The sequence below is a fragment of the Pungitius pungitius genome, chromosome 2 (assembly GCF_949316345.1).
Source record: "Pungitius pungitius chromosome 2, fPunPun2.1, whole genome shotgun sequence".
Taxonomy (NCBI): domain Eukaryota; kingdom Metazoa; phylum Chordata; class Actinopteri; order Perciformes; family Gasterosteidae; genus Pungitius; species Pungitius pungitius.
Window position 1 is genome coordinate 19,973,572 of NC_084901.1, and position 16,280 is coordinate 19,989,851.

Here is a 16,280-nt window from a genome sequence, read left to right on the forward strand (position 1 = left end):
GTTATGCAGTTATGCTGCTACTCAAGCTTATTGTAGTGAAAACCGTCTACTGCCTACATGAACTTCTAATTGAGCAAAACAAAGTAAAAATGATTTGACACTGATTAATTCCCACAGTCTCAATACGTATTAACTTCTGTGGTCTTGAACAATGATATTATTAAGCAGCAGAATAACATAAATATCAAATACGTTGGATGAATTATTGTGTTTTTGAGGGGGAATCAATCCGCAGCTCCTTCAGTTCACATGTAGAAGTGTCATTGGGAGTGATAATGAACCCCCGGAATTGCACCTCGCCATCTGCCTCTGTGAATTTGTGTGTCTATGTGTGTGTATGTGTGAATGAACATTTAAACTAGATCCTGATCAGGTTGCCATCCGTATAAAGTGCTTTGTGTCATTGGATTTTTTTTTTTTTAGGGAAGTAATTCCATTTAAAATGGAGATTCAGCCATTCATTCCGATTCAATATTGTTTGCACAATATCACAAAGCAAAAATTCCCTCAGAAAGTTATACAAACTGCACAGGATGCAACCTCCTTAGAAACTAAATATGAAACACATTACACGGCCTTCTACATGGAATGCAACTTGCTTTAGTGTATGAGTGTGTATGAATGGCTATTGTTAATGTTTCTTAGCTACTTGGGCTGATATTTTGGCTTTCAGCATAACAGATGTTGGCAAGAGGAAAGAAAATAATTGAGACACACTTTGTTTTCCAATCAAGTCAAATGGAGGGTTGTGTTCCTCAAAAAAATGTGATTAATACAGCATGAGAAGTGGAACAAAGGATACAATAAAAAAGGCAAAAACAAAAGCACTTCAAACAAACCCAAAAGGTCCCAAAGAAAACAAAATAATGGGTTCAGCATAATAGTGCCTTAATGCCAGCTGGGGCTGTCAACAACGCTATTGAGGCGGCACATGGAGGCTTTATGTCTGTCCATCTCGCACAGCAGAGGCCGTAACTGTGACGCACACTCATTTCTGCCTCTGCGGTGGAGATTAAAAGTACCCAACTATCTACAACTCACTGGAAAACCCAACGGACAAATCCACCAACCTTTTTCCACGCTGTGTTCCTTCAAAGACCCATGCCATGTCTTTGCTGCCGTCCCTTGACCCTGCGCAACACAATGCATCTCCCACGGCAACTGCTCCCGTCCATGCACGCAGGTTTTGCCACTCCAACGAGGGAGCCATGAGTGTTTCCAACTGTTCAGTTGCACCAGTGATCTCACACAGAGAGTGTCACTGCCATATCCCATTTGAATTTTGCACAGTACAGCGCTCTGGCTTTAAGCAGCCAATGTGTTTATTAGCCATCTGTTGCACTGTGTGCCGGGGTGTGGAGGGGAAGTGGCTTCAAGAAGTGACAGGTTACAGCTTGTGAGACTTCTGCTCCGTGGTACGGATGCATTCGCAGATTGATGGGTGACCTCCAAAATCTGGAGGGATGGGTCTTATGTGTCGTGCTCGCAAATAAGAGGCAATGATGAGGAAACATGACAGTGATCTAGCAAGAAGGCGGCGAGAGTTAGACTGCGAGGCATCCTTCTTCAGCATTATTAGCACGATTGTGATTATTTGTCATGTTGTGGAGGAATTAGTACACTTTAGAAATATGAAGTGGGCTCCAAAGTGGGTACCCACAACAAACAAAATCATCATTCTAATCTCGTAGATGCTCTATGTTGCTACTTTGGGAACCCGGTCTGGATCTCTTGGTCTTATTAGAAAGTCACTCAATTAACAAGGACGACTGGTAACTCATCCCAGCCCATCTGCTGCGCTTTGATAACTCATTAATGGGAAAATCCTCATCCCCAATGCTCCTGGTCAGGATTACACACACAGCGATTGCATTTCACTCATACTCCATTTCAGAATATGGCAGTAGCATTAAGTAAAAAAATGGTTGGACTCTTCGAATACTGTCTCCATTTGCAGGAATCAAATAATATTTCGTTGGTCGCGAAAAAAATAATTAAAAAAACGAATGGGATGTGAGTGAGGGAGGGAAAGAGAGATGAAACAGAAGGGAAATGGAGTTAATGGATTCTCTTATCAGTTCCATTCAGTTCTGTGAGGACTGTCTGTCAATGCGTTTACTCAAATGCTCATGTCGGTCGGGTGCATTAAGCCCGAGCTTTTTAGTGAAAGCAATTTAAGGTGACTGTATCGCAATGGAATTCTTTAATACTGTAGATGCTTTGTGCTGTGAATGTATTACACAGGGCAACGCGACAAAGACAGAAGTGAGCAAACGCGTTCTGTGTGAGTCAAACAACTCAATATTGAAATAAAAGTCTGACGCACTCCAGGCAAATCAAGAAGTTTAATCCGGGCCTCTTTCCCTGAAACATTACCTGCCAAGATGTCATAATGTTCATTAGATTTGCCATTTGGAACAATCAGCGATGGTTGATGTAGGTCAACTTCCTCAAAGAAAAATAACTAGCAGACATCTCCCCAAAAATTCCTTCACTGACAAAAAAAAAGAAAAAAAGCTGAGAAGGATGCTGCAAAGGAGCTCGCTCAGTGATTTTCACAGAGTAAGAAAATAAAAACATTCAAGTAGAAAAAAAACATTGATTCCTTGTACTCTGCAAGCAGATGGGATTAGCCTTTCTGTCAGCATAGCTGAGGAGCCCAAAACTATAAATAATATCTGAAGAATATGGTGATTAAAGGATTGTTTTTATATGAATACATTAACTCATAACCACTACCCCCCCCACCCACACACACATTTCAACAGAAAAACACTTTATCCCACTCAGTTCCCTCCCCTTATCCATAGCAGGAAAGTTTAAATCAGTAATAAAATATTCATATGCAGCTATTTGCTTGAGAGAATAATTTATTTCGCTGGGTGGATGCCTGTTTTAGAGATGTGCAACTCTGAAATCCTGGAGGGAGCGTTGTGTTGTGTGTTTTGTGCACTTTGATCAGTGGGAACGAGGAGTTGGTTTCAGCTGGGTAGGCCCCACCATTCACATAAATGGATTGAGAACACCGAGCACGTACCCTCTAGAGTCTTTATCCCGAAACCAAGAATATTTGGTGGTGGGTTGGGGGCGGGTGCAAGGATCGTAGAAGACGAAAAAACAAAGATTAGATATTTAGCGGGACGGTCTGAAAAAAAATGATGTGACAGCTGATCCACATTTCTTGTAAAGCTGCAAAAAACTTTGTCCCAATATAGAAATTTGGACAAAAATGTAAACGTCTTACATAATTAATACAGTAAATTGGGTTGTAGTGCTCGAGTAGGAGTATTCCTGCAAAATCCTCATCAAAAACATTTTATTTGTCCTACGATTCTAATTTTAGTAGAAGTACACACACATGACTTATTTTCCCTAGCCATTTAGACTTTTAAAATCCTAACGTCCCCTCTCGACTCATTACCCCCTAATACATTCCAGCAAGAGCTGCAATGCCCGGCAGTGATGGATGCAAGCTAATACTACTACGTTTAAGAGGTAAAGCAGCTTGCACAAGCCTTTATCAAGCGCTTTTATCAGGTAGCCATTGTTTGCCCGATCCATATCCATATCCATATCCCATAGTCTTCCGCTACTCAAACCATGTACTTTTAAAACAGTTCATTTCAAGAGTTAATTCATGTATTGTACTCCTAAGCAATTAAAACATCGCCTATTCACACATATCAAATGTGTTGTACTATACTGTCATTTAAAATCGGTTTCCACAGCAGCCTCCAAATACAGGGGACCACAGTAGAGGTTGTGCTTGTCCAAAAATGACTAAACAAGCACTTATATCTGCTAACTATTCATTTATAGACTGATTAAGGATAATAAAAAGGGGCATTTATACAGACGTTTTACTGAGACTCATATTCATAACCTTCCAGAATACGATGGCATTGGAATAATGAAAAAGAAGCACGTCTGTGGCAAGGAAACAAGGTTACGTCTGGGACAAAAACACAATAGAAAATCTTTGACAGACGCAGCGGCATTGTGACCTGCTTAAAAAATGGAAGGAAATAGCACAAGAGGTGCAAGCATGTCACGGCCGACCAAGGGGCTTTAAAGAGATCAATAGGTGGAAATTACGGTGCAATCTCCATTACCGCAAAACTTTTTTGCAGTTTTACAAGAGGAAAGTGAAATCTAATCACCCCCCATACTGCTCAGGTAAAATAACATAGTTGTAGAAAGTAACAGATCAGCCCCTGTGTGTTGAATCTATTTGAGTTCAAATACTGTAGTTTATACTGTAGATTCAACTAAAGAAAATACAAAACATTCGCTAAATCCTTATTCTTAACGTTAATGAACACGTGCAAGTGAGCCGTTGAGAGCATGCATGCATACAGGGATCCTGCTGAAAGTAAGTCGAGTCACTCCATTACAAGAATAACACTATAATGTTAGCTAAGCCTTCCTGGAAATCGGAGGAAAATGTGTCCAATGTTCTGTTCACATTTCAAAGATTGCAAAAAGCAAGTGAAATTGTGTAATATGCTTGTGTGGGTGGTGGCTTTTGTTACTGTGTGTGTGTGTGTGTGTGTGTGTGTATGTCCATTTGGACAGAACTATGAACATGTGACGTTTTGTGTACATGTGCCAAACCATAATCTCCATACTCACCATAAAGAGGATGCGAAAGTTGGCCAGTTCTCCGAAGAAATCCTCCACGCTGACGGAGTGGGGGTCAAAGGCGAGGTAGCTGCCGATGCTCTCGTAGAGCTTCTGCATGTTCTTGTGCATCGTGGACAGTTTTTCATACTGCTCTCGTGAATGTTTGGAGAAGTCGTGAGATAGATACAGTTAAGGAAAAATTGAGAAAAAACCATATCAAATCCAATAAAACAAGCGTAATCAGCAATATAGTGACACCTCAGAAACATCTTTATATATGACGAAAACGAGACATATCAAGAAACAATAGCTGGAGTCTGCATTCAATTCAAAAAGCCCACCTGTGCCAAGGTCAACGAAAAACAAAAGATTGGATGAACAGGGGTCAGAGGCAATCTAATGTGCCATTACAATAACCTCTCCAACTCACTTTGGAGTCAATCCCATGGCGAGCTATTAGCTGCCGCGCTGGAGTAATGGAAAGGTGTTTTGTAGTCAGCAGCGTGACACAAATGGTTGCTGGAAAAGCTTATTGCGGTCATTGTTCTATTGTTCCTCCCGACAACACCGGGGTCAGGTTGTTGTGAACCTCACAGCTCACGCCGCACTGTGTAATTTACTGAACAGGCGAGCACTTCTCTCCTGGTGAATGGCTATTGACAGCCGGCATCGGTTCAGCGTTATCACAGCAGCCACTGACCTCATGGAGACTGCACCGCAAGTGAGTCTGAGTCTCCGACACTCAAACGCACAAAGGAAACACACACACACACACACACACACACAGGTACAGCGAGCAACTATAAACATACATGGACTTACTAGCCAACGTAGACAAAGAGAGAAAACTACCCACGATAGAAGCTCCACCAGCACCAGTTTCAACAATTGGACCTCAACGACATCAAGTACGTTGCGTCAAAGAGGACGTCAAGCGTTGTTTTCTCTGGCAAAGAAGTGTCATTAAGCTGACTGCTAATGTTTGAGTAGTTAAAAGACAGTAACACATTCAATGCAAATTGTAACGATGTACATTTTTTTCGTCATAAATAAACATCATCATCACATGTATGTGTGTGATGTATTTGTGTGTTTGGACTCTTCATGTATAAGTTAAAAAAAAGGCCTTTGTGGAACTAACTAGGAAGTAAAAAGCACTGGTTGGATTTCCTCCCTGCCAGTGTTTACTACAAACAGCAGCATCATTGGTTAGCAGCAAGTCCTCACACATGTCCCATGGATGGACTCATCCTTCTGCCTTTCCTCTTCCCTCCATAACCCCGGTCGTTGTGGCCTTGATTTATCCCCCTTGTTTCTGTCAGGCTGTCTAACACTCTGCCAAAGAGAGGACAGCATCCAAACTGGACTGGTTTTACTGTATATGTTTCGCAAACTCTTTGAATCATTCTTGTAAATGAAAATAATCCACCAACACTATTGAGAAATTTAATAATTTTCAAAGTACTACAGCACTTTGTTTTAAGTCCAAGGGGCTTTGCCTCAAATATCATTCTCAAAATTAAGTAATATCTCAAAAACATCAGCAAAATACGTTGCTATCATTCCGTCACCAGGGTGATTATTAAAGACATTTAGACGTCAGAGTTCATAGCGTCTTAAGGGTAAAGTCACAACTGTTGCCGCCCTTGTAGAATGGTGGTTTAAGGAATGGCTGACTGGGCTTTTGCTCCTCGTATTTCCACATCAAAGAGCTGTCATCTTGATGGAGCCTGACGCTCACCATCCTGCAGCAAGACAACCGGTGTGCTGGAATCTCATACTCATACAGACACAGAAAGAACAGGCAGACCCACAGACATACATATTTATATATATACGCTTATTCTTTGAATGTCTCTGTCAGCTTGTCTGTTAATCTTTTCTTTATCTCAGTTCTTCAGTCATCGTAGCATTTATTGTCGCTCCTTTTCCAAAAGATAAATCTTTCTTTCTACCTCTCTCCTCTATTCCTGTCCAGCAGAGTTGCTTTTAACACATTCCCCTTTAGAATTCCTCTCACATTTCCCCTTGATATTCTCTTTACGTCAAATTGTCTAACTCAAACAAACGGAAAAAATCGTCTTTCTTTCTCTTCTACGGCGAGGGAACTTCCAGCAGTGGGCCTGTCTGAGCCGTGTCTGGTATTCTGGTCACTTGGGCTTGAAGCAGTGCAGGGAGCAAAGGCGATGGGTCTCAGGGTAAAGCATCGGGCAGCCTTTGGTCGCCCCGAGCCTGTTTGTCAGTCTCTGCTCTCCTCATCTAGTCGTCCTCAGAGAAGCGCGGCGCGTCCTGTGCACTTCAACGATGCGAAGGAAAACAGGTGCTCCAGGGCTTGAGGTCTCAGTGCACGCTACTATTTATTCCGATATAAAAAATGAGAATATGGGCATTTCGTAGCTCAGTGCCTTGTCTTTCTTTGATTCCTGCAAAAGCGCAGGAATCTTTAAAAAGATTTCCATAACTGGTGGTGGATGAACATCGTCAGAGTTCAAAAAGGGCTTGTGGAAAAGCGGCACGTCAGTAAACATAACTCGCTGGCTTGGCTTAAACAACTCGTGTTTTTGACGGCGTCTCGAGTGACAGCGATGTTTTGCAAAGACAACGTCAGATGTGAAATGTGATGTCGATGGCAGTGCTCTACGAGTTCATGTATTTTCTAATTCTCTCTCTTAAATATCCTGCTTTTGCCAAAAGGCACCCTGTCCTTGCTAAAGTCTTGAAATGAGTTACTTGTCCTGCCACAGTGTCCTCATTACTGTGTTTAATCAGTCACTTTTTATCTGTGTGTTTGACATGCCAAAAAGGGTACATTTAACATCAGTAAGCTCCGATTAAGGGCACTCATTTTTAACACCACAAAGTGACATCAACATCATATCCAAGTCAGACTTACCCTAAATGCACTACAAATAATTAAAAAAAAGCCTTTTGGAGCCGGACTCCGGTCACTTTATATGATATGATATAAATAAAGAGGAGAGATGAGCTCGAAAACAAAGTGAATGGCCACCTACGAGGATGGGAACACGTTGCCTGGTTTGTTTACCTGCGTGCATGAGAGAGTTATTAAAGTGCTGCATAACACCAAAGAGCGGGGGCCCAAAAAGCCTCCTTAATAAATCTCCTGTAACCCAGTTGCATTAATGTTTATTTAATGCTTGTCCCAGTGTTCTTGCTGGCCCATCCACCCAGGGCCCTACACTAAGCCTGCTTTTCTCCCAACGCCACCATCCCTGCCCCCTTGACCCCTTTATCCCCACACCTACTGCCAACAGCCCCTGTGGGCCAAATTACACCAAAGCTCCCCACTGACTGGACACAACCCATCATGTTGAGAGCGAGAGCAAGATGAGAGGGATGAAGGAATGGAGTGCACATGAGGGGCACAAAGTGAGAGAGGGAGAGAGTTTGTGGTTACTAAAAATCTGTGTATGAATGAACCAGCTCTGATCCAAGTAATGTTTGATACTGTATTATCTCAAGTTGTTTTTTACAACACAAAAAGATAAAACATCCATTGTATAAATAGAGTCCCAAGTGAAGAGGGCGGGACCTTTCTGGGTCTGACGGCGTCCTGAGTTGAGCCAAAGCACAGGCAGTAGAGCTCTCACAGGGAATTAGTGGAGCAGCCAGTTTCCGGGAAGATTTGGAAGGGACTTGGTACTAGGGGTGAGTAGAGGGAGCAGGGGATGCTGGGAGGGCAGAGAAAGTGGAAAGAGGCACAGCAGGAGGAATGGATGGAATAATATGAATTTAAACAAGGCAGTTTATCGTTTAAACGTGTAGATCACTGTCACTAATCTGAATCTAGTGAAACAGTTTTGGGGCTTTGATGTGGTTTCTATTGCTCCTTATGAAAATGTTTAACATGCTCACCATTGTATACTTACTTCTATTCAAATTAGATGATGAATTGCTAATGTTAGGAGGATCATGAATGATGTCTATGCATTGAGAAAATCCATCAAACGTCAAGGAAAGGAAAAGTCAAGGGCACACCCACTTTAAATATTAAACACAGTTTGTGGTTAACGTGGATGTCTGCACCAATTTCCACTGCTGTCGATCCATTATTTTTTGGGGTATTCTACTCTGAATGGATGCATCGGGCAGACCAACCAACAGGGCAAATGAACCATGAGTCAATATTTTCAATTAACGAGGCCTTCAACTTATCAAATTAAAAAGCAGCAGAATTATCCCTTGAAGCAGCAATAGTTGTTTGGTGTCTTTAAGCAAATATACAATTATTCAAGTGAGGTTCATTTTACATGAAACTAATCAAATCCGTAACAAACTGAACGGTATATTGAAATCATACTATACTATGGAAATTGCTGGACTTTGTCCAACGTAATCAGAGCAACACCTTGGATGAAAATCGATTGGCTGCCATTGAGAAACTCTATCCAGCTGCTCCGTCTTTGTCCCTGCATGCAGGCAGACACACACACACACACACACACACACACACGGCACCATCCCCCTGCCCTACTCTCTTTTGGATTACCGAATGGGCCAATGGATTGGTGATTACTAGATGCCATCACCGTCCCCTTCACAGAATGTAATTAATGTTACACTTATTGCGGCACTGCAGTGATGTCAGACTCAGTTCCTCAAATGCTTCACGAGTTACTTTCAATTGTGTAAGTGTGTGTGTGTGTGTATACACACATTCTACACATCATTTAATTCATAATATGCAGTAGTGAGGAGTCATGGATAGCGTATTTATATATATATATATTTAATAACATTTTTACACATCACAGGCTCACTAGATTATAATACAACTTTGGCACAGGGGTCATGACCTTTCCTCTCTCTATACTCCTCTCCATCATCTCCCCTACAGCTCCTGCCTCTTTTTTCCTCTTGAAATTAAAAGCCAGATTTGATGTCAATTTTACTGTCAATTGAACCTGCCCGTCTGCCTCTGAAATATTTATACCTGTAGAGAGGAAGGTTGTTTCTGCTTAAGCATTCATAGCCCTTCACTACAGCACCCAGCTGGTGTTGGAACAACTCAATGAGGGACAGACCGTTGGTCGTAATGACTACATCTGATAAAGGAAAAGAGACCATATGAATAAGATATGAGGGGATTAGGTCCATGGGAATGACCTGTTGAATCATGTATAGGCTATTAAAACGCTGAGAGATGGTATGGGGGAATCTGAGATAAAAAATGTGGAGTCCATAATAAGGGTGCGATGTAAAACAATCACAGTCCTATTAAGATTAAAAGTAAAGAGACACACCCGCATGCACACACAAGCCTGCTGTTGTCACCCTTTCATCCTCCTTCAAAGCAATCTCATGTCAAATCAATGCCCAGGGCTTGTGCCTCTGTGTTATTTTCAGAGTAGTATCGTGACAATGCAAATCCACTGTGTTTACAATGTTCATACTTGTCAAACTGTGAAAGGTCAAGTCTCTCGCTTCCCTTGATGCTGATCTAATCGGTATCTAACAACAAGCCCTACTTCTATACTGCAACGGCTCGCAAAATGCCCCTTGAAGATACAAGCATGTGCAGGAACACAGACATCACACGTGGCATTTAACAGACACAGGTAAGCTTGAAAAACCGAATTACGTGAGATAACATCTGCAGGAAGCCCATCTGGAGTGCACGTTTGAATGTTCATTAATTCTACAAACCCCCACTGAGTAGTCTTTGAGGGTCCATTGATACCCAGTGTAGCACAATGACGGACTCAACAACTATAACCACCAGTCTATATGTTGTATGTATAAAAAAGCAAACACATTTTGAACATTTTCCTTATACAATTAAAGTCATTCTTTGTTTAATGATTGGATGTTGTTTAAAATGAATTTACTGCACACCTTTGAAAACTTACTTTATTCACACAACTTAGTGCCGAACACCATTTCTGTCTCATTTACGTCACCCTGGTTTCCAGATAATACATTAGCCTCCTGGCCTCCTACTTGGGAGAGTAACCGGTTATTTCCTCAAAGTATGATCAATTCTAAATACGCGTCTGCTTCTTCTACCGGGGGAGTTGGAGGAATGTGCGAGACGCACAGTATGCGCCTTGTTTTCTCGCATGCGTGTCTGTGTTTCGGCGCGACGATAACGCGGTTGTGTGTTTCGTATCAGTCCACCTGTATTCACAGCATGACTCTCACACGTGCGCTCATTGTGGAGCCTGTTGTTACTCCGCTCCTACTAATCTGTCATAAACAAATGGCGCCGTCAACTGAATTGTTTATGCTGCAATTTTAATATGTCTATGTTTAACTAAGTCTTTCAAGAATACGAACAATCTGTCTAATATTTAAAAATCCTTGAGTCTTGATGAGCAGGGAAGGCTCTTCAACGTATTACGCACAAAAACATTGCAGCAGTCTACCGCTGTGTTTTGAAAGACATGAATCACTGTAGCTGCTGGATTTGCAGTCATGCAGCTTTTTTCGCTTATCTTCTCTAGACATTACAATATAGTGAAGGAGAAACATTACTTGAAATGTGATCTAACACTAGCAACAGAAAAGAAAACAATAAAAGCACTTAAACCGACTGGAAAATCGACATTGCCAGAATTATCGAGAAGTGGTAATCTCTTTATTTATTTTTATTTGTTACGCATAGGGGGCCTTAGAAATATAGGGATCTTATTGGCTTGATTACAGCATGTCAAGATTCCATCTTGTTCCTGAGATCATGGTTTATAAAGCTGCAAACGGGACCTCGGGTGGCCACTTGAAGCATGCTTCCCGTACGGAGCACTAATCAAAGCCTCGCAGTACCTGTTTGGAAAATCCTATTGGGCTGCTTTTGATGTGTGCCTCTTGACTGCTGGGAGCGTTTATATGCCAACGTAATCTCTCCCGCCTTCAAGCTGGACTGTTTGAGCCTTCTGTGCTTCACAAGGAACAACATGGACTAGCCGAAGTGCTTGATACTCTTTAAAAAATATCAACATATTCTGAATATAGGACAATATGCAGCATGGATCTTTATTTGTATGGGAATGAGAGCAAGGTTCACCTACTCAATACCGAGGATATATCTTCCAAAGTCCACAACAAAGCAGGATATATTCAGATCAATTAATATATATGTGAGTGTGTTTGTGAGGAAGTCTGGCACGCATCAAGGTCAACTAGTGTTGTTATTGCACAAATCATTACTCAAATTGAATAAAGATCCATGCCCAACGTGTTTCAATTATTCATAAAAAATACGATAACCAAGCTTTTCATCAAATGTAAGGCTGTCAGGAGCAACTGCTTATATGTGCTGATGTATAGCCTGCAGGGGATAGCACTGTAGCTACGGAGATGGTAGAGTACCATGCTTTAGCACTAATAGTCAACAATTGGTCAAGTAATTTTAGTAGATTAAGTAATAATGGTGTGAAAAGAGACAACGAACGAGTTAGAAGAGAGCAACTTGGAGAGAAAAAGACAAAGAGAGAGAGAGAGAGAGAGACTGCATATTGATCCGATTGCTGGTCCAGCATGACACAGTACAGCTCCATTCAATAGCTTCGTCATTAGCACAACACAAGCCCATTCAGGAGGTCAGCCCATTTGGCCGCTGGTTCCGTGTATGAGTGAGAGAGTAAATGTGTGTTTTTTGCATGTGTACATGTGCGTGCTTGTTTTTTTTTAGACCAATGAACAGGACCACTTGTTCAGAACACTTAAAATGTGTAATGAAGTGACTTATTAAGAGTTAGAAAAAATACTTTAAAAGAGTGGACAAACCGCTTCTGCAAAGTCAGGAGAGAGCAGAAGTAACTTAACTAAGTTTGCCCTCAAAATCTAAACTCGGGGTCTCAAGAGAACTTTTCATATGTACAGTAATAATAGGTTCAGTCCCCTTATATCTGCTTCATAGGAATATGATAGACATGATGTACATGATATCTCATTCTCTGAAACGGCAACGTGAAGGAGGATTAACACCAGATAGCACATTTCAAACTATCAGCCGTGGAGCATTAGGCTTAAATTGGGTTCCTTTAAATACAAAAGGACAGCCTTCTCTTTGATTAGATTACACTCAGGCGTGAGTGGCAGAGGTAGTTGTCAAACACGTGGGGCTGGAGAGGAGGCCCATAAAAGAATAATGGAGCAGTCTCCGTTGGCAACGCAGAGGCACAGAGGCTATTTTTAGCAAATTAATTTAAGGCTCTAAATAATTAACTGATAATTATCTGGCAATCAAGAGTAAGATAAAAATGATCACCCCGAGAGTTTTTCTGTCATGTGGCACAGCAGGAAGACAGAGGAGCTTAGTGTGACTCACCAGTCAGGAAACTGCTAGATGGCATTCTGCAGACAATGACAATGACAGGCGGAATACAGTGAGATGTGCTCGCTAGAAGGCAAGGGGATTGGTGGATTTGACATTGAATACTGCCTAATGAGTGACAGATTACTGGCACATACAATCTATTGGTTTGGGGGATAATAGATGTGTGCAGCAGCACACGGACACGTGCGCACACACGTACTAACAAAAAGCCTATGAGACGCGACCTGGCAAAAGGCACCATGAAATACAATCACACCACAGCATTTCTACTCATTGTTCACTAATGTTTTACAAATTATGACCATTGTTGCTTAGTCACAATTTTGAAAGAATAGAAAGTGGTGACTAAAGGTCCAGGGCTTTCGGTTGTAATTTCATTGGAGAAATAATAGTGGATGCTTTGTGTCCACGTTAGGTTATCTCCACACCTGACCCTGACAAGAATCCCTCTGAAGAGAGACGAAGAGGTGTGTGTGTGTGTCCTCCAACGCGTACTAACAAAAGGGTTTTTACTGCCAGTCCAGTCTCTTTTTCACCAAGTATTTCATTTTTCAGTTCTATTCGCTCTCTCCTACTACTTCCTCTGTCCTCTCTGACCAACACATGACTGCATAGGGTGTCAAACTAAGTGCGGAAACCCGACAATCCATCTTTTCTCTCTGTTATCGGCAACTACAGCAGCTTCCTGCGCTGTTTCTGCTTGGAGGGGGTGGGAGGAGAAAAGGGTGGGAAAATATGAGCAAAAAATGTCCTGACAATACATGAAGAATGATCTTAGGCTGTTAAATGTCGACATGTACACTAGGGGACCAACATCATGCCACTAAGCGCTTATGACCAAACAACACTTTGCAGCCTGTGAACATGATTAGACATAAATCTGCATGGCTGTAGCATTATTAGAATACCCAGGAGAGAGCGTAAGACTGACTGTAGTCAGTACGGGTTATTAAGCCACATGGAATATATACCGCTTGATACTTACAAATAGCATCAACAATGAAGTTAAAAACTGTTTTGAAAGTAATAAACTAACAGTGAAGGTCAACAAAACAAAAACTGTATGACAAATCTAATGAATTACAACCGTTCCCTGTTTGCATACTGTATCCATTTTGGGCGTTTTGGGATTACAGAGCGGGTACAGTTGGCTTGACATAATGTGTTTTGGTGAGAGCTAGGGTTGAAAGGCCTACCTAGTCTCCCCACTGCGCAACCTTTTATAAAAATCAATGCCACCACTAAACACAACCCTCCCATGTGGAGCCGGGCGCTGTTACAGCCTCCTGCCCCTTCTAGTGTGGGGAGGAAAACACACACAAATAGATAAATTAGAGCCTTCCCAACTGCCCTCCTCTCATCCTCCAGTCCCGTCTGCCATTGTGAAGTGAAAAAAGACATCAGTGTCAGTAATAACATTTTCCTTTTTTAATCTGTTGTTAAAACAAGAACCCCTGCTTCTAAACATCCCTTTATTTGCCCAATTATATTTCTTTCCAACCCAGAAACAGACCGATCTGTGAACATCATTGTTATTGGCTTAATTGGTTGTCGATGGGTGACATAGCGAAAAGGTTTTGCAGGCTTTGTATGCGTTTGAGAACGGGATCTCAACAGCGAGTGGACCACTAAAGTAAACATTAGCTCAGATTATCTCTGCTGTGATACATGAATTGTTCTCCCTGGGAAGTACTGCAAGAAATATGCACCATCCCAGCAAGAACAAAAAACATTGTGAGAAAGCAGTGTTAAAAAAGGGGGACCAAAAAGCGTGTTGTGTAATAGGAGCAAATAGACAATAGGAGCATTGTCTTTTTCATCTCTTTGTCTTGGACTTGAAGGAGTATGCTTTCAGAGACTGTTCTCGGAGCTCATATTTAAAGAGGCAGTGGCCTTGGACATTTGTGGACCGTCGTCGTTGTCGGTTTTTTAGCGGAAGAGCCAGACATCAAATTCTTCCTTTTGCAAACGTAACAGGGATGCGTCGCTGTAGCGTACGCATTTCATTAGAAAATGGCATCCAAAGGCACTAAGATCAACGTTGGATGTTGGGGATGAAGGCCCGTAGTCGGAGCAACGCACAAAGCACACCACGATATTACAGGTAGGTAGCCTGGCTGCGTTACCCCCTCACGCCGCTCAATTTGGCAGACTGTTGGTCTAATTTGCATCAGATTACATGCCCACGGAGGCAAACACTCCTTAATGGGTAGCATCGTTCTGTGCAGGTGGCAGGGGGAAGAAAATGAGTTTGGAACACAAAAATGATCAGCCTCCTCAAGTACTGATTGCTGAACATGTGTGCACATGTTGTGGGTTGAGCAGGAGAACAATCCATATCAGTCATTAAAATGGAAATGTGTTTACCAAGTCTGGCTTTGATGCTGCACTAATAACAAGCAGTGGGGAAACAATCACGAGGCCGTTTTCGAACCTATCGAACGCACGCCGACACAGCGTAATGAGACAAGAGCTGAATCAAGTGCAGTTACAACAGTCCAATCAAAACCGTGTCACTATCTGAGAAGGTGGAACAGAGAGTGTGTCCCGATAGCTACATGGAGATACCGGACCACGGGGTTCCTCACATGAAGACTGGTCTCACACACGGCTTTATCTCTGACACGCCGGTTCTCAACCATTTTTGGCTTGTGACCGCTGAAATGGACCCCTCATTACAGGCTGCGTATGCATTGGAGCTGTATTTGTTTTATATACAAAGGGTTTAATTTGGCCAGTTAGAAGCTAACCAATAACGAGAGAAAACAGGGAACAAAAACTGAAACATTGCCCGGGAAAAAAAAAAAAGTTTTAATTTTAATATCCAGTATTGTAAATTCAATACATATATAGTTATAAGTATTAAAATGTATTTTAAACTAGTTGTTGATACAAATGTACATTTTCATCCCATCTCCCTTGTGCTCCAGCAAAGCTTTGAAGGATATATGTGGTTCTTCTAAAAACACCATTTTAATAGAAGATGCTCATTGGGGAAAATACCTAAAAACATCAGTGATCTCTCATTAAGCATCCTTTCCTTTATTAACTAGTGATCTGTAAACACGTGGATAACTATTGAGCAACACACCAAGACTTACATGAATAAATTCCAGATGAGCACAAAACAGGAAAGGAATGTTTGCTCCCTCTAAACAGGGCCCTTTTAGGAAAAAGGTCTGGCAGCCTATCAAAAATAACTAAAAAGTGCTAAAGCCATAACATATACTGAGACGCTTTCAGCTTCCAACTCATTTGTAATTTGTAGCTTTTAGTTAAACAATGCATATTTTTTTTAAAGAACAGAAGCCCTACATATTACAGTCATATAATGTGAAACAAAAAGAAAATGTGGCCT

At 41.6% G+C, this 16,280-nt stretch overlaps 1 protein-coding gene across 9 annotated transcripts in view; it reads right to left on the reverse strand.

Moving 5' to 3' along the window:
* diaph2 (diaphanous-related formin 2) overlaps window positions 1-16,280 on the reverse strand; it is a 297,267-nt gene that overhangs the window by 51,474 nt on the left and 229,513 nt on the right. For all 9 annotated transcript variants that reach the window (XM_037460863.2, XM_037460868.2, XM_062560592.1 and 6 more), the window contains one exon: window positions 4,633-4,797. In XM_037460863.2, the coding sequence (XP_037316760.2) occupies window positions 4,633-4,797 (165 nt within the window). The remainder of the gene's footprint in view (window positions 1-4,632; window positions 4,798-16,280) is intronic.